The following is a 19,205-nucleotide window of genomic DNA, read 5'->3' as shown; positions in this document are numbered from 1 at the left end:
AACAACATAAACAGGTGACAAGTTCGTATGTATTACCTGTAGCTCATCACGTCTACCTAGGTAACAACAGACCGTGTGGCGAGTAGGGAAAAAGAAACCCCATTAACAGTTTATACTGCTCTGCTTCATTCCTGCACCCATATGTTTCAGCTGCATAAGCCTTCATCAGTTGTCAGATTTTGTGTCTAGGTTTTGGTCCTATACGTACCTGTGGCAAACCTCTTCTTGTTGAGGGACAGTCTGTACCCGGTTCCCAACAGCTCTATGTCCACCCCAGACAGCGTGCTCCCCTCACTCATAAACTGCACAGCCAGGGTGGTTGGGGTGGACGGGCCGTCGGAGAGGTCAAACTTAGCCCTCAGAGACCCCGAGCCTTCATTTTCAGACTTCTCAGAGATATCGTTCAGCTTCCAGAGAGACTTATTCAGCTCTGAGTTCCTGGTGGAAAGAGACAAAAGAAGACTTGTGAATATGTAGCTTACACAAGTAGTTGTACTACCACTCTCTGTGGCAGAGACATGTAAACCATAGATACACTATTACTACTTTTGTAATGGAAAAATTCATATCAAACCAGTCAATACGAGTCAATCATTCAAAGCGTCAATAACTAAAAAGTACTGATGTTCACATGTTCTCTGGTCGTTTCTCTCACCAGATAGCATTAGGCAGGGACTGCATGTTGGTGACCCCTCCATCTACAGGCACTAGGACCTGTACGTTGGAGAGAGGGCCGGGACAGAGCATGGACTCTGGGTTGTAGTGGTAGTCCAGCCTCAGGTCAGTGGTGGCTGGGTCACACTTCCAGTACACTGCCAGGTTCAGAGGGGTCGATGCGATTCCTTTAGAGGACACCTACACACACAGGGACACAGCATGAGGTCAGAGGGTAAAGGGCAAATATCATATGTGTCACGGATCCCTCCGGAACTTTCATTACGCACACCTGGCCCCTATTCCCAGTGATTAGTAATTGTATACGTGTGTCCTTGGTTGACTATTGTGCTGTCGATTATTGTTACTATGTCTGTTGGTCGTGTGAGTACCTGTGCTGTGTGTTTTGGCTTTCGTGCCATTGTGGATTGCGCAGATGATTAGGGGTCTCGTCCCGTGTGATAATCATTGTGCGCTTGTGTTATTTATTTGAGGTACTCCTCGCTCTTTTGTTTGGTTTTCTATCCTGTGTTTTGTATAGTGTTTGTTTGGTCTTCGTCCCAGTTCGTCCCCTTTACACGGCACGCAATAATTTGGGTAAGAAATAAAAAACCCTATTACACATTCCTGTGCCTGTCTCCCAAATCATTCATACCAACGTGACAATATGATTGAAAGGAAGATATGATACCAAAAACAATTAATACATTCACAATTCGTTAAATAAATACATTTACAAATTCAAAAGTGATGGTAATAAGTGTGTCATATTTGGAGTCAAAAACATTTTACTTTTGGACTTTTGCATTATTACTACAAGAGTGAATGTATAGTATAGGGGTCTACAGTATACTAAAGATTATTTAGTTTAGTCTGGGACCAACCTGGTATTTGAGGATGTCAACGTTGTAGTAGGATGCAGCAGGGTTCTGCTCTGAGGCTTTCCTGAGGTACGATGTGAGAGCTTGCATGTTGAACCAAAAGTCCTTGGTATGAGCATCACTTTGCGAGGGATCACTGGATCACACACATGGGAAAACGATGACTCAATTATTCATTGCTCTGCTTGGTGGCTCTGTGTGTGTACAGAGCTCCAATAGCTCGGAAGGAATGACCCTTTAATTGCCACCCAGCTATTAAATCATGAATTCCATTTGATTCAATTAGTCCAGCTATGCGGTTTCAGGGTTACCCAGAGAAAGCAGAGCAAGGAGAAAGAAAAGAGAGGGAGGAAAAGGAATCCATTCTTCAAAGAGAGTCTAACTCAGGTGGACGTCTCAAACTTTCACACTGACAATTCACTGCTAATACAGATGGATATGGCAAGATACATGCTGGATATACCAGAGAAAACACAACAAGAAGCTTTAACAGAGGTGATAGCGTGTTGGGAATGAGGTGATAGCGTGTTGGGAATGAGGTGATAGCGTGTTGGGAATGAGGTGATAGCGTGTTGGGAATGAGGTGATAGCGTGTGGGGAATGAGGTGATAGCGTGTGGGGAATGAGGTGATAGCGTGTGGGGAATGAGGTGATAGCGTGTGGGGAATGAGGTGATAGCGTGTGGGGAATGAGGTGATAGCGTGTGGGGAATGAGGTGATAGCGTGTTGGGAATGAGGTGATAGCGTGTGGGGAATGAGGTGATAGCGTGTTGGGAATGAGGTGATAGCGTGTGGGGAATGAGGTGATAGCGTGTGGGGAATGAGGTGATAGCGTGTGGGGAATGAGGTGATAGCGTGTTGGGAATGAGGTGATAGCGTGTGGGGAATGAGGTGATAGCGTGTGGGGAATGAGGTGATAGCGTGTGGGGAATGAGGTGATAGCGTGTGGGGAATGAGGTGATAGCGTGTGGGGAATGAGGTGATAGCGTGTGGGGAATAAGGTGATAGCGTGTTGGGAATGAGGTGATAGCGTGTTGGGAATGAGGTGATAGCGTGTGGGGAATGAGGTGATAGCGTGTGGGGAATGAGGTGATAGCGTGTTGGGAATGAGGTGATAGCGTGTGGGGAATGAGGTGATAGCGTGTGGGGAATGAGGTGATAGCGTGTGGGGAATGAGGTGATAGCGTGTGGGGAATGAGGTGATAGCGTGTGTGGAATGAGGTGATAGCGTGTGTGGAATGAGGTGATAGCGTGTGTGGAATGAGGTGATAGCGTGTGTGGAATGAGGTGATAGCTTGTTGAAAGTTGATGCAACACTCTTGTAGACATGGCCTGTTATGAAACTAATGTCTGAGGAGGAATGGTGGAAAATAGGGTTAGGGTTAGCTTTATGACTGATGAAATCCAATTTCCCCCCACCGATACACAATTTCCCCCCCACCCTCCGTCCTGTCCCCCTCATCCCATCTCTCTCTACTGGCTGGCTCCCTGATAGACTGACATGCTCCAGTTCGGTTTTCAAACAGTGTTACAGACTTCCTTTGGTTCTTCTCACACACACACACACACGTATTGGAAGGTGGTCTTTACTGATATAGAATAAGTACTAATCATTAGCTGAATGTTTCTCTGTGGTCCTACACACCTGTATGGTAACTACACATCCATCAGGTTAATTCAAACATTGTCTGAATGTTTAACCATTCAACTGTGAATAAAACATTATTTGAACATTTGAATTTCTCCACTCACCTGAACAGTAGTGTCTGGTTGGGGAGGATCTGCTCCAGCTTGGAGGTGTTCTTCAGTTTGAAGGTGAGCATAGCAGGGTGGGGGTTACTGGTGAACACCTTGATGATACCCATGGGGAAGGACAGGGTCATGTCACCTGTGATCTTCACTATGCACCTACAGAGTAAAGGAGTGACGGCACATTAAGGGTTAAACGTGATATTCACTATGCCGCTGAGGGGCACAGCAGCACACAAAGGGTTTTTAAGCCTCTGTCCACTAGTCCAGTCTACCACAGAGTTCTATAGCCTGAAGCAGTTCACACAGTCTCAGTTTTAGTTAGTCCAGTGATATAAATCCAGATAGTCCAAGTCTAAATTAGACCCAGTTCAACTCAGTCCAAGAGCTCTATTAAATCCATATCGGCTCAATCGGAAATTACCTTTACATCTATTAAATAGAGCCCAAAGTCTAAATTAGAACCAGTCCAAGGCTACCTTAGTCCAAATCTAAACAAGATCAACTTGTCTAACCCCATGCCAGTCTGCTGCAGTGTGGTCCATGTGCAAGCCTTAACCCTGCCCTGTGTGTCCGCTGCAATGCTTATGAAATGTTCCATTTGCTAATCCCTGCAAAAATAAGCCTTTTGCACAGCAGCAATTTAACAGCAGTTAACCAATAAAAGGGTGTATGTTTTCTCTGCCCCAGACTATAATCTGCCCCGTGTCGGTTATCCACTCTAAAAGAATGGTGTCGGCCTACCAAAATCTAAAACATTCCACACAAGCAGACACACACGCGCACAAACACCCAAACACACACCAGGGTTTCCGTTAGCCGCTAATAGATGGATTTTGACCCACAAAAAAAAATGGAATAAATAAAATTGGCGCCAGCCAATTGTCAGGGAGAAAAGAAAGAGTGTACTTCCATTTAAGTGTACTTCCCATTCAAGTGCACAGGCAACTAGGCAGGCTTCAGCGCATCACATATCACTTTGCAATGAGCTGGAGGCCGTATGCATTTTGAAAACATATGCTTAAATTACTTGAAACTTTTACTACATATTACGTGGAATTTCTTACCTTGCTTCAAAGTAGCCTAGCCAAAATCCAACCAAACACGCAGGCAATTATTTTATAAAGACTTCCATATGCCATTGAAACCAGTAGCCTATTTCTCTCACATTCTATTGGATTTCAAATCAAATGTATTTAATTGGCCAGTAGCCAAAAGGCACAATCCTAGTCATATTAGTAACCCATGCTAGTCTTTAGATCTCTCCCCCTTTCTAAATTTCTCACTGATATTTTCATCTCATGAAACTGCTCACATGTGCACATAGCCTACTGCATTGTACACATTGCTGCACTGATAATGTAAAGAAACAATATTTTATCAACATTTTAAGCTAAAGGTTCTGATTTGTTGCATGATCCTCATTACTTTTTAACAATTTTTGGATGTAGCGTAGGCCTTATGGCTGTATGAATGTGGGATCTATCGTCCCACAACTGTCCCCCAGTCTGTTTGGAATAGGCTATTTATTTATTTCTCGCACAGAACGACAAGATGACCAATAGAATAGGGCAACTTTTTTACTACGGGGGATAGTAGATTGACATAGGCCAGTGATTTTGCTGTTCGCTACTTATCTTGTTGGCTGTTGAAAAGTATGTGGACAGTTATTCTTACATCTTCAAATTGCGCTTTGGAAAATCGGTAAGAAGGAGGCACACCGTTCCATCCTTGAGTTGCATGTTGTGTTAAGATGAAATACCATAAACGAAATGTGATTTCTGTCATTCTGAGCACTGTGGGTGGACGTCCTAATCAGGTTACTCACCCAATGCACATGGGTCCGGTACATTTCTTATGTCCGGTAAATTAAAATGCTGCCGGTTAAATGTCCGGCACCACATTTTCCTAACGGAAACCCTGACACACACAGAGAGAGAGAGAGAGGCCCACCGGCTCGTCATGCTTATGTAAGATAAGTGTGAAATATGGAGCAAAGTTTAGCCTGTGTAATTATTTGTGAAACATTATGTGTATGGACGAGTTAAATACCAGTATGAGTTCACTCCCCTAACCCAGACGATGCTGGGCAAATTGTGCACCACCCTATGGAACTTCCGACCACGGCCGGTTGTGATAGAGCCCGGGATCGAACCCAGGTCTGTAATGACACCTGTAGCACTACGATGCAGTGCCTTTGATCCCTGTGCCACTCGGGAGGCCTAAAGAAGGATTTTTAAGCCTTTAAATCCATTGAAACATGGATTGTGTATGTGTGCCATTCAGAGGGTGAATAGGCAAGACAAAAGATTTAAGTGCCTTTGAATGGGGTATGGTAGTAGGTGCCAGGTGCACCGGTTTGAGTGTGTCAAGAACTGCAACGCTGCTGGGTTGTTCACACTCAAGTTTCCCGTATGTATCAAGAATGGTCCACCACCCAAAGGACATCCAGCCAACTTGACACAACTGTGGGAAGCATTGGAGTCACATGGGCCCTGTGGAATGCTTGACAGGTGTAGAGTCCATGCCCTGACAAATTGAGGCTGTTCTGAGGGCAAAAGGGGGTGCAACTCAATATTAGGAAGATGTTTCTAGTATATGCCCAGTGTATGCCCCAATGGCTGTTCATTGTGTGTGTGTAGTGGTATGTGTGTTTACAGTACCAGTCAAAAGTTTGGACACACCTACTCATCCCAGGGTTTTTCTTTATTTTTACTATTTTCTACATTGTAGAATAATAGTGAAGACATCAAAACTATGAAATAACACATATGAAATCATGTAGTAACCAAAAAAGTAATACACCCTTTGCCTTGATGACAGCTTTGAACCCTCTTGGCATTCTCTCAACCAATTAACGGGTGTCCCTTGTTAAAAGTTAATTTGTGGAACTTATTTCCTCCTTAATGCGTTTGAGCCAATCAGGTGTGTTGTAAAAGGGTAGTGGTGGTATACAGAAGATAGTCCTATTTGGTAAAAGACCAAGTCCATATTATGGCAAGAACAGCTCAAATAAGAAAATTGAAATGACAGTCCATCATTACTTTAAGACATGAAGGTCAGTCAATGCAGTCGCAACAACCATCAAGTGCTATGATGAAACTGGCTCTCATGAGGACTGCCACAGGTAAGGAAGACCCAGAGTTACCTCTGCTGCAGAGGATAAGTGCATTAGAGTTATCAGCCTCAGATTGCAGCCCAAATAAATGCTTCACAGAGTTCAAGTAACAGACACATCTCAACATCAGCTGTTCAGAGGAGACTGCATGAATCAGGCCTTCATGGTCGAATTGCTGCAAAGAAAGCACTATTAAAAGACACCAATATGATGAAGAGACTTGCTTGGGCCAAGAAACACGAGCAATGGACATTAGAACGGTATAAATCTGTCCTTTGGTCTGATGAGTCCAAATGTGAGATTCTTGGTTCCAACCGCACGTGTGGTTCCCACCGTGAAGCATGGAGAAGGAGGTGTGATGGTGCTTTGCTGGTGACACTGTCAGTGATATATTTAGAATTCAAGGCACACTTAACTAGCATGGCTACCAAAGCATTCTGTAGCGATACGCCATCCCATCTGGTTTGAGCTTAGTGGGATTATAATTTGTTTTTCAACAGGACAATGACCCAACACACACCTTCAGGCTGTGTAAGGGCTATTTGACCAAGAAGGAGAGTGATGGAGTGCTGCATCAGATGACCTGGCTTCCACAATCACCGACCTCAACCCAATTGAGATGGTTTGGGATGAGTTGGACCGCAGAGTGAAGGAAAAGCAGCCAACAAGTGCTCAGCATATGTGGGAACTCCTTCAAGACAGTTGGAAAAGCATTCCAGGTGAAGCTGGTTGAGAGAATGCCAATAGTGTGCAAAGCTGTCATCAAGGCAAAGGGTGGCTACTTCGAAGAACCTAAAATATATTTTGATTAGTTTAACACTTTTTTTGGTTACCACATGATTCCATATGTGTGATTTCATAGTTTTGATGCCTTCACTATTATTCTACAATGTAGAAAATAGTCACACAAAAAAACAACCTTGAATGAGTAGGTGTGTCCAAACTTTTGACTGGTACTGTACGTGTGAGGTGTGTGTTGGCTTGCGTGCAGTGTGTGTCAGACCCAGGCTGGGGCCAGCTCTCTGAGCTGTAGGTGGTCATGTGAGACTCACTTAGCGGGATCAGCTCCTTTGAAGTAGGCATTAACAGACTCTGTGAAGGCCACAGCAATGGGCAAGGCATCCTGGGACGCCAGGGTCACTGGGCTGGGACCGCGAGACGTCCCTGAGAGAGGGAGGGAATGAAGGGGGGATGGAGAAATGGTGAGGTAGAGAGAGAGGGAGGTAAAGAGGGAGCGGGACATGTTGAGAGGAAGAGAGAGTAAGACCAAACGAGATGGAATGAGTGTACTGTTACTTTTACTGAAGAGTACATTTCAATTCAATTCAACATCAAAAGCATCACACAGTTAAGTTACCAAATAAGGTCAGTCATTACGAAGAAAATTAGGAACAATTCCATTTCAAAATATCCAAGGCATTACATGCAAAAATAATCATACCTGTCTAGGAATGACATTTGTTTGAATAAAAGAGGAGGTATTATTAAGTCAGGTTACCATTCATCATTTGAATGAATAACTGTTTGGGATCTTTGAGTAAGAAAGTTAAATACTGGAATGAACTTCCTACCTTCAAACTTGTTATTTGTTATTCAACAGAACACGACCATGCTGAACTCGTTATTATGTTGATTACGCTGACAGAGACACTTTAAAAATATATATTTTCATGAGCAGGCAGACATTGGCGAGCACACAGCAAATCCGAGTGGCCATTGTTAGTGTGTCACAAATAGGCGCGTGTCCGGGCTGATTGACCACACGCCCTACCTGCAGGCGTTTCACAGCACTTCTCAAAGGTGGGCAGCTTCCCGATGAAACCATCATCCTCTTTAAAAGGCCCAAAAGAAAAATAGGAAAGAAACCAAAAAGTCACAGAAAGCGATGAGATGAGGTGAGATTGATGGTACTGGGCAGGTGAGATGGTACTGGGCAGGTGAGATGAGGTGAGATTGATGGTACTGGGCAGGTGAGATGGTACTGGGCAGGTGAGATGAGGTGAGGTTGATGGTACTGGGCAGGTGAGATGGTACTGGGCAGGTGAGATGAGGTGAGATTGATGGTACTGGGCAGGTGAGATGGTACTGGGCAGGTGAGATGAGGTGAGGTTGATGGTACTGGGCAGGTGAGATGGTACTGGGCAGGTGAGATGAGGTGAGATTGATGGTACTGGGCAGGTGAGATGGTACTGGGCAGGTGAGATGAGGTGAGATTGATGGTACTGGGCAGGTGAGATGGTACTGGGCAGGTGAGATGAGGTGAGATTGATGGTACTGGGCAGGTGAGATGGTACAAGGTAATGGGCTCTCAACCAAAACACCTGTGTGTGAATGTGAGCATTTGTGTGAGATTAGAATGGTGAGAAACCCTAAAGACACACTGTGTAGTAGGCTTCACAGAGTGAAAGAACAGTAGAGCAGTGGTTCCCACTGGGTGGCAGGTAGCCTAGCGGTTAGAGCGTTGGGCCAGTAACCGAAAAGTTGCTGGTTCAAATACCCGAGCTGTCAAGGTGAAAAATCTGTTGATGTGCCATTGAGCAAGGCACATAACCCTGCTCCAGTGGTGCTGTACTACTATAGATGACCCTGCAAAACAGCACATTTCACTGCACCTATCCAGTGTATGTGACAATAAAACCCTTTTTTCGGTTACTGTACCACAAACTGAATTTTGCTCTACCCGGAGTTCCCCTGAAGTACCGCTTTGTGCATTTGAACAGTAGGCCTATGGTCTAATTAGTCTTCTCAAGTACCCCTGTGGATAGACCAAGTACTCCCAGGGGTCCTAGTACCCCTGTGGATAGAACAGGTACCCTCAGGTCCTAGTACCCCTGGTTAGGAACCACTGCAGTAGAGGGAGAAGGAGGAAGAGAGGAGACTCACTTTGGTTGAGGAGAAACAGAGGACAGGGAGAAAGGAGGAACTCTGGTTCCGGTGAGGAAAGGGAGGGACGGAAGATACGCTCAGGCCCTGTGAGGAGGAGAGGAGTGAGGGAAGGAAGGAGAGAAGCCCAATAAGGTTTAAAGACAATAAGTGGGTTTAGGTCAGGTGAGAGTGGAGGAAAGGAAACAAGCAGAAAATATGGGGAGGAAAGGAAAGACAATATATAAGGGAGGAGAGGAAAGGGAATACGAGAGGGAGGAGAGGAAAGGGAATACGAGAGGGAGGAGAGGGACTATATAAAAGAGGAAGGACGAGAGGAAAGGGAATCCATAAGGGAGAAGAGAGGGATGAGAGGAAGTAGTAAAGAAATATGAATTGAGGGAGAGGGGAGGAGGTGAAAGGAGAAGAGAGGAATGGAGAGGAGAAGACTGTAAAGAGGAGAAGTGAAGAGTAGAGAGGAGTAGACTGTAGAGAGAGGAGGTGATGGAGCTTGGTTATGTCCTTAATCCTTACCCACTGTGGGTGTGTTGGAGGCACTGAGAGAGGCGGTGGAGGACAGGGAGGAGGAGCTCTCTGCCCGGGCCAGGGGAGCAGCCGGAGGAGGACTGGCATTGGACAAAGTCTTGGTCGGGCTGAATGGCCGCACCTGGTTGGTTAGACAGCACAAACCCAGAAATCAACCAATGGTAATGGATACCACTAATTAGCCCCATACAGTGTAAATAACAAGAGCAAAAATAAATAAATGTTGTCCATTATCATGAATCAATAGAGAATGGTTCCACAAATCAATACTCTGATGCCCACAGTTTAGGTTCTCTAAGTCTAGTGAAGATACTGGAGATTCTCTATCAGATAGTTGGCAGATACTCCGAATGGAGACTGACACTGGGCAAGATACTCCGAATGGAGACTGACACTGGGCAAGATACTCCGAATGGAGACTGACACTGGGCAAGATACTCCGAATGGAGACTGACACTGGGCAAGATACTCCGAATGGAGACTGACACTGGGCAAGATACTCCGAATGGAGACTGACACTGGGCAAGATACTCCGAATGGAGACTGACACTGGGCAAGATACTCCGAATGGAGACTGACACTGGGCAAGATACTCCGGTGGAGACTGACACTGGGCAAGATACTCCGGTGGAGACTGACACTGGGCAGATACTCCGGTGGAGACTGACACTGGGCAAGTACTCTGAATGGAGACTGACACTGGGCAGATACTCCGGTGGAGACTGACACTGGGCAGATACTCCGGTGGAGACTGACACTGGGCAAGTACTCTGAATGGAGACTGACACTGGGCAGATACTCCGGTGGAGACTGACACTGGGCAAGTACTCTGAATGGAGACTGACACTGGGCAGATACTCCGGTGGAGACTGACACTGGGCAGATACTCCGGTGGAGACTGACACTGGGCAAGTACTCTGAATGGAGACTGACACTGGGCAGATACTCCGGTGGAGACTGACACTGGGCAGATACTCCGGTGGAGACTGACACTGGGCAGATACTCCGGTGGAGACTGACACTGGGCAGATACTCCGGTGGAGACTGACACTGGGCAAGTACTCTGAATGGAGACTGACACTGGGCAAGTACTCTGAATGGAGACTGACACTGGGCAGATACTCCTGTGGAGACTGACACTGGGCAGATACTCCGGTGGAGATTGACACTGGGCAGATACTCCGGTGGAGATTGACACTGGGCAAGTACTCTGAATGGAGATTGACACTGGGCAAGTACTCTGAATGGAGATTGACACTGGGCAGGTACTCTGAATGGAGATTGACACTGGGCAGGTACTCTGAATGGAGATTGACACTGGGCAGGTACTCTGAATGGAGATTGACACTGGGCAGGTACTCTGAATGGAGATTGACACTGGGCAGGTACTCTGAATGGAGATTGACACTGGGCAGGTACTCTGAATGGAGATTGACACTGGGCAGGTACTCACAATTTCATTGATTCCTGTGAGTTTTCCTGTGGGTAGTTTGGGTCTGGAAGAGGGTCGTGGAGGAGCCACCATGCCCCCAGTTTGAGGGGTAGTGGGTCTGGCCAGGGCAGGCACTGCAGGGAGGGGGGACAAAAAGGAAAGGGGACAAAAAGGAAAGGACCAGTAAGAATCCAGGGTATGATGAGGTAAAACATACTGCACTATGTAATATACTTCTGATACAATTCTTAACAGGTTCAGTGCATTTTGAACTTTTTAGACATCACTGAGTCACTCAAAGTAATGCAAAACCATGCATCAACAAAGAAGTCACGACATGCACAAATTCTGAATCATAAAATACAGAACAAAATACCGATCACTCACAACACTGTGTTAACAATTCTCTAAGGCAAACAAGCATATGTCGATCAAAACAAGAAACACACATTAAATAAATACATTATTTAACAAAACATATTGTAAATAAGGTTGAAATAAAATAATAGTTATAAAGGCTGGAAACCGAATAAAAAAAAAAAAAAAGTACTACAAAAGAGAAAAATGGCAAAGGCAAAACTTTACACTTCACTCAGGAAAAAACCCATCTCAGTTTATGCCATGCTAGAGGTTACCGTTGTGTGCTTGGCTAGCTGCTGCTGCTGCTGCCACCATCCCCTCTGTCAGAGCTGAAAAGACCTCAGAGACAGAGGAGGTGCTGACCTCCACAACCCCACTGCTCAGCGCCATCTTATAATAGAGATCAGCGGGGTCATCAGAGCAGAAACAGAAGGACCGGCAAGACTGAGGCCTGCTGGTAGGAGGGTTAGACTGGGTCCGGTCGGCGTTGACCAGACCTGTACCCGGACCGCAGCTCTGCTGGCGTCGGACTGGCACAAAGTCGTCATTGACGTCAATCCACTGGCTCTGGGACCAGGTAAAGGCAGACTGGTTCTCTCCCTGAGGCACGCTGGTTGGGTCTGGGCCTGCGGGGGCTGTGGTTGGATCCTGGGGTTCTATGGGCTCATCCTGCCGGGTGATGGGGGCGCTCTGGGCCCGGGCTGGGATGGGCTTCAGGGCCAGAAAGGGGACAGCTGGTGAGTTCCATGGAGAGAAGGTGGTGGTGGTAGTGGTGGTGGAGGAAGGTAGAGGGGTGACCTCTCCTTTGGCCTGCTGCAAGCCGTCTGCCAGTGGGGGAGAGGATAGCTCCTGCTGTAACACCCCCTCATCTGTAGATGGCACATGACAGTCCAGGGCAGGGCAGAGTGATGAACCTATGCCACAGGGTAAGGAGGAGGAACCATACTAGCTAACATTTACAAAGATACTCATGCAAACATCTTTACATTCCTACGTCATATAATGATTTCTGTTGCATTATACTGAACAAACTAGTACCTTTTTTTTTTTCACTCAAAGAACAAGGCTTGGGGATGCCCGTCTACAGATTACTATAATTAAACTAGGTTCCATCTATGGAACAGCCAGGTGTGGGCATACTTCACTGTGAACTGCAATCCTATGCAATCTCTGTGCAACATTAGGCAATGTGAGAGTCAGGCTGTGACAGGAATGAATGCCTGGCATGTTTCAGTCTTAACTGGAAATAAATAGTGTTAGAGGATTACAGCTGGTTGAGAGGATATCAGCTACTCTGACTTGGAGTGTTAGGTCCTCACACCACGCAGACACCTTATCAAAGCTAAGCAGGGCTCTCAGTCCAACACTAATTCAGTTATCCATCTTCCTCATTGGATTAGTTGAACAAAGTATACACAACTACAACTGAAAATGTACAATAAAAGAGTGGATTGGAGAAAATTGGCGCAAACATTGGAAAAAACTAATCACCAAACACCAACAACAACAAGCAACTGAATAAAACGTTGGATGCAATGTTAAGGCTTTTTGTAAGTGAGGTTAGATAGTTGGACACTGATTCAGTACAGCGCAACCGCACAGAAAACACTGGTCTAAATAGGTGCAGCTAGGGCAAACACATTTTACCTGCCTCCCCTAGCAGAAACACAGGGGACTCGTTAATGTGTAGAGGACATAGAGGAATGGAGAGGAAAAGAGAGTCGATGTCTGGAGGAGGAGGAGGCGGGGGGAAAGGAGGGTTAACACACAGAGATAGAAAACAACACAGCAACTAAACCAAACTCAGACCGCAAAGAATTGGCTAAAATAACTACCTGCAAAAGAACAAAGTCAGAAAGCCCTACATAATCAAATAAAACTATAGCCTAATCATCTCTTTCAAGCTTGCCAAATGACTGACTCCAAAGCAGATGCATGTTTGCAGTTCAGCCAGGGCCAGATGCATGTTTGCAGTTCAGCCAGGGCCAGATGCATGTTTGCAGTTCAGCCAGGGCCAGATGCATGTTTGCAGTTCAGCCAGGGCCAGATGCATGTTTGCAGTTCAGCCAGGGCCAGATGCATGTTTGCAGTTCAGCCAGGGCCAGATGCATGTTTGCAGTTCAGCCAGGGCCAGATGCATGTTTGCAGTTCAGCCAGGGCCAGATGCATGTTTGCAGTTCAGCCAGGGCCAGATGCATGTTTGCAGTTCAGCCAGGGCCAGATGCATGTTTGCAGTTCAGCCAGGGCCAGATGCATGTTTGCAGTTCAGCCAGGGCCAGATGCATGTTTGCAGTTCAGCCAGGGCCAGATGCATGTTTGCAGTTCAGCCAGGGCCAGATGCATGTTTGCAGTTCAGCCAGGGCCAGATGCATGTTTGCAGTTCAGCCAGGGCCAGATGCATGTTTGCAGTTCAGCCAGGGCCAGATGCATGTTTGCAGTTCAGCCAGGGCCAGATGCATGTTTGCAGTTCAGCCAGGGCCAGATGCATGTTTGCAGTTCAGCCAGGGCCAGATGCATGTTTGCAGTTCAGCCAGGGCCAGATGCATGTTTGCAGTTCAGCCAGGGCCAGATGCATGTTTGCAGTTCAGCCAGGGCCAGATGCATGTTTGCAGTTCAGCCAGGGCCAGATGCATGTTTGCAGTTCAGCCAGGGCCAGATGCATGTTTGCAGTTCAGCCAGGGCCAGATGCATGTTTGCAGTTCAGCCAGGGCCAGATGCATGTTTGCAGTTCAGTCAGGGCCAGATGCATGTTTGCAGTTCAGTCAGGGCCAGATGCATGTTTGCAGTTCAGTCAGGGCCAGATGCATGTTTGCAGTTCAGTCAGGGCCAGATGCATGTTTGCAGTTCAGTCAGGGCCAGATGCATGTTTGCAGTTCAGTCAGGGCCAGATGCATGTTTGCAGTTCAGTCAGGGCCAGATGCATGTTTGCAGTTCAGTCAGGGCCAGATGCATGTTTGCAGTTCAGTCAGGGCCAGATGCATGTTTGCAGTTCAGTCAGGGCCAGATGCATGTTTGCAGTTCAGTCAGGGCCAGATGAATGTTTGCAGTTCAGTCAGGGCCAGATGAATGTTTGCAGTTCAGTCAGGGCCAGATGAATGTTTGCAGTTCAGTCAGGGCCAGATGAATGTTTGCAGTTCAGTCAGGGCCAGATGAATGTTTGCAGTTCAGTCAGGGCCAGATGAATGTTTGCAGTTCAGTCAGGGCCAGATGAATGTTTGCAGTTCAGTCAGGGCCAGATGAATGTGTTGTATGTGTGTATTAATGGCTGGTAATGCCTCTATTGTACACAGAGAGCTTAAACAGGTATTTAAAGGACTTAAGAGTCATCACAGTATCCTAACCAGGGCACTTTACACAGATTTTTTGGCTTTTAAGGTGGAACTTTTGACAATAATGAGATAGTGTTTGACAACATACGTGCCAATAGGCCTTATTGCCAACCCTCTGACCCAAACTAGGTGCCAATTAACTGTGGATTACGATTAGCCCAGGCAATGGGTCAGTGCTAACGTAACTATTTCAACACACAGTCAGTCACACACAGACACGCACAGAGACGCCACACTACATAAACCTTGCCACTGAAACCAGCTTCTCACATATCTGTACTGGAGTGAGAGGCAGGACAGTGTGAACGAGAGAAAGAGGGATGTAAAGGAAATAAACAATTAAACTAAACACACGTGTACTTACAAATGCAAATACAGCCCCCCCCACAGCCAAATGCATACTAATCAAAACTGTAACAATAATTATTCATCACATAAAAGAACAAAGCTTAAAAGACAGTTAATTGAATAACACAACTTAAAATAAAATAAACTGTAAATAAAATAAAGTCAATGGGCAAAACCTCCCCACACGACACTTGATGTCAAACTTTCAAAAAAAGAAGCAAGGTTACATGACCTATTAGAATGTCATATCAACAATAAACACACAAACAAAACATGTTCAGTGACACAGACACACAAGTTCAGTTTAGGTTGGGAGTGAGCACCCAAAACCAACCCGCAAAAAAAAAAAAAAAAAAAAGGAAATCTGTTCCAAAATATTCCCACAAATAAAAAAGACATACGTGATAGTGTCTCAATGTAATCAAATATAATCTCTTTTGGTGTCAATGTGTACAGTGAATACAGTAGGAGCTTACTTGCATGTGGAGCTTTTTCATTTTTGAATATCATTTAACCTTTATTTAACTATGTGGGGTCATGTCTGTATCAGTAGTAGTTAGAAGTAATAATGAAAACCAATGCCATTTATAAAGAGAGTTCAAATTATCCAGACAGAACCCCATCATGGTTGGCACCGAACTCACCCAGCCACCCATAGGAATACATTGAAATGCTCTGTTACGCTTGAAGGGCGGGGCTTACCTGTTGATGAGGACACTGAGGAGGAGGAGCCTCTTAGGGTGGGGGCGGGGCCAAACGGATCCAGTGAGAGAAGGTCATTATTGAGAGCAGGTCTACTGCTGAGAGAGAGAGAGAGAGAGAGAGGAGGGATGGATAGAGAAAGTGATGTGGAAATGAGAGCAATTACTAAACAGTGAGAGTAGGGCAATCAAGGGTGTGTATCAACTGTTTCTGAGCCAATTAGTATCTGTAAAAGTTAGGAGAATCTTTATCCTGTACTTACTCATTGAAATATGTTGACATCCTGGCCTTTCCCAACTCATCACCTGGTTGAGAAGAGAACATACAAATAACAACCTTAACCTCAGCACACACAAGGTTACTAGGTGCAGGGAACACCCTGCCCCACACACCCCCACCCAGACAGGCGTTTAAAACACACACTGTAGGGAGCAAGAGAGCCCATGCTACAGGATAGGGCTGCAGTGCTCTCTGTGTGGCTCACACTAGTGTGTTCATGTGTTATTTGTACAGTAGCAGAGGTTCCCCACCAGCAAGACATTCCTCTATTGGTCCCAAATATAACCCATTTTATTTTCAGATCTACATCAAACTACGTAGCTCCTTGCGACTGTGGCAAACAGATAGTGTTAGAAAAGTTGTTAAATGTTGAAGATGATCGTTTGAAGCATTGCTTTATTAGCTAGCATGTTCGTTTGTGTTAGCTTTAGCTGTAGAGTACAGTATTAGCCACAGGGTGGGGGGAGCTGAGGTGGGGGTGTGGAGGTCTACTTGGCATGGCATGTTTGGTGGGTGTGGTGGTGGTTTGGGGGGAGGCAGACTGACTAGAGAGGTACGTATAGTACTCACCTAGCACCTGAGAGCCTATCGCTGAGTGGGGATGCATTCCTGACAGCCCTGAGCATGTTTAAAACACATGGCTATCAATCTCTTAACTCTCCCAAATATACATAGTATCAGCCTTAAACTCTATCAAAAAGTTGCATTATCAGTCTTAGTGCTACCAAATTGATAAAATACTTTAAAACTATAACTTGATATGATGGTAATATGAATATCAAAGGATAATAAAGTGATGTTATTAAAACTGTGTATAATGCTACTTAATATATTTGTGATATATTTATTTCTTCATGGTTTACTTGCCAACATCCACTAATAGTTCACAGTTTGAGACACAGTTACGTGACTTGTTGCATTCCTTTATAGACAACTAATTCATTTGTTCAAGCACTAATTTGTCCAAGCAGAATATCAAACATAGCAAAATATACAAATTGTAGCCAAAAACTCAGGAGGAAAAATATAATTTCTGACATGCAAAATAAAAACAAGCAATTAAGCAATCAATCTTACTCATAGCTTAGAGGGGGAACAGGAGTCCTCTCTCTAATACACACATATAAAAAACAAACTAAGTTGACTTTAGCTGGGGATATGTTGGTTTTGGCGAGGTTGCCAGGATTTTAATTTTTTTTTAAAGAACGACCTGAGGCAAGAAAAATGACGTTAAAAAGTCAAAAATGGTCACAGCCATCAAACAGAGGGGGAGAAGGGTCAAATAAAATACTCACTGGATTGGTTCCTTCGCATCTGACCCTGAGAATATAAACACACATGAATTAACTACAGCTAGGATAAGACACACACAGAACTTCAGCCCTAATCCTCCACAAAAACACTCTAGCAATCCCAAAACATACTTCACAAAGACAAACTGAATATCAGAGAAAAGTACATTTGAAGTAAATGTACATAAAACATGGTTGTATCTGGAATGTTCTTGTCAGTACTTAGATGTCTTTATTATAACAGACAGTAGGTGATTTGGCATAGGTCCTAGATGGAACCTATCTTCAGTAGCGCAGGGTCAATTCACTTCTGCCTGTACACAGTATCTCCAACTACACGTATTTAAGATGACAGCTCAACGTTCCTCAACGTGTTACTCTTTCAGAATCAACACTTGCGTAATAACTTACTTCCTGAATAACACTTTCTAAAAACAGAGATATGCACAATACAGGCTATATTTATCAGGTGGCGGTACGGTACTCACAAAACCAAAAAACTGTCCCGAACTAAAATATAATTGATACATGGAAATGTTGAAAAGCTTATTATTAACTATTCCCTGAGGAGAGGCTTTTTCCACATCAGTTTTAAAGAGACAGTAAATCACAGGATTAAGCTTCTCAGACACATACCAGACATTAAACCTAGGGTGAAAAATGCAGCTGCACCGAACAGACAGGACACAGTATCTAACCCCGCACTGCCATCAATCAGGTATGAGAGAGAGAGGTGAGAAGAGAGGGAGAGAGATATTCAAACACTAACAGAGGCAACCAACAGAAGATCTGATGTACTTCTGTGTGACCCAATGGAAACTAAGACCATCAATTCCAATAAAGCCTTTATTGGCACACTGAAAGAGGAGAAAGAAGGAGAAGAGGAACAGAAGGGCTTTAGAGGGAGGCAGCTAAAGCGTCAAAGTGCCGTGAGGCCTGGGTTTAGTCCCACAGGCACTAAGCAGCAAATGGGTTCAATTACAGCTGTAGCCCGCCACACACACACTACAGATCTCCACACACAGTCACACATAAACCATTCCGGCTTCCACTGCCGTTTCAATACAGGAACAAACAGCACAGAAGGGAACTGAGAAGGAGAAAGACTAATGGCAAGAAATTGATGCAACGTTCATTATCGCCTAGATTTTTTAACTATGGAACATTTAGCGCAGAACATTTCTGTCAATATTAAGGTGGAAAGAAAATACTAAAGATTTGAAAGAGGGAGCAATAAAAGAAAACGGATAGAATATTCCGGTACTTAGGTGAAAGTCCAAACAGAAAAAAAGACAAACAGTAGGTTGCTACTATTTGTCGTTGGACTGAGAAAATCTTTTAAATGTTAAGTCCTGCTGTCGAGCAAAAACTAATTTGTAATGAACCAAATCCGAATTTCAGGCCTTGGAAAAGCCAGAGAATGTTTTTCCTCAAGAAACTTCTTAATGCTTCAAAAATAACAAAGAAATTCTCCATAAACGAAGGAATTCTCGCCAAAGTTGATTCATTCACAAAAAGTTAGCAGAATCATGCCTATTTAAAACATATCTGAAAAAAACATTTCTAAACACTGTCAAATGTAATGGTCGACTAACCACCATAAAGAATCACATACAAGTAATGTTCAAACCCAGCAGCAAAATGCCCCTAATA

At 44.8% G+C, this 19,205-nt stretch overlaps 1 protein-coding gene across 5 annotated transcripts in view; it reads right to left on the bottom strand.

Annotated features, from left to right (window-relative positions):
- Positions 1–19,205, bottom strand: part of LOC120026392 (F-BAR domain only protein 2-like) — a 90,568-nt gene that overhangs the window by 3,369 nt on the left and 67,994 nt on the right. Inside the window, exons 15-25 of one of the 5 annotated variants that reach the window (XM_038971242.1) lie at positions 17,556–17,580; positions 16,831–16,878; positions 16,244–16,286; positions 15,982–16,079; positions 11,264–11,376; positions 9,799–9,931; positions 7,455–7,566; positions 3,288–3,443; positions 1,539–1,671; positions 656–855; positions 209–438 (exon numbers count right to left, since the gene is read on the bottom strand). In XM_038971242.1, coding sequence (XP_038827170.1) covers positions 209–438; positions 656–855; positions 1,539–1,671; positions 3,288–3,443; positions 7,455–7,566; positions 9,799–9,931; positions 11,264–11,376; positions 15,982–16,079; positions 16,244–16,286; positions 16,831–16,878; positions 17,556–17,580 — 1,291 coding nt within the window. The other 4 variants (XM_038971243.1, XM_038971244.1, XM_038971245.1 and 1 more) reach the window with 4 other exon arrangements.

The sequence above is a fragment of the Salvelinus namaycush genome, chromosome 31, assembly GCF_016432855.1.
Source record: "Salvelinus namaycush isolate Seneca chromosome 31, SaNama_1.0, whole genome shotgun sequence".
Classification (NCBI taxonomy): Eukaryota; Metazoa; Chordata; class Actinopteri; order Salmoniformes; family Salmonidae; genus Salvelinus; species Salvelinus namaycush.
This window is presented reverse-complemented; position numbering and strand designations above follow the sequence as displayed.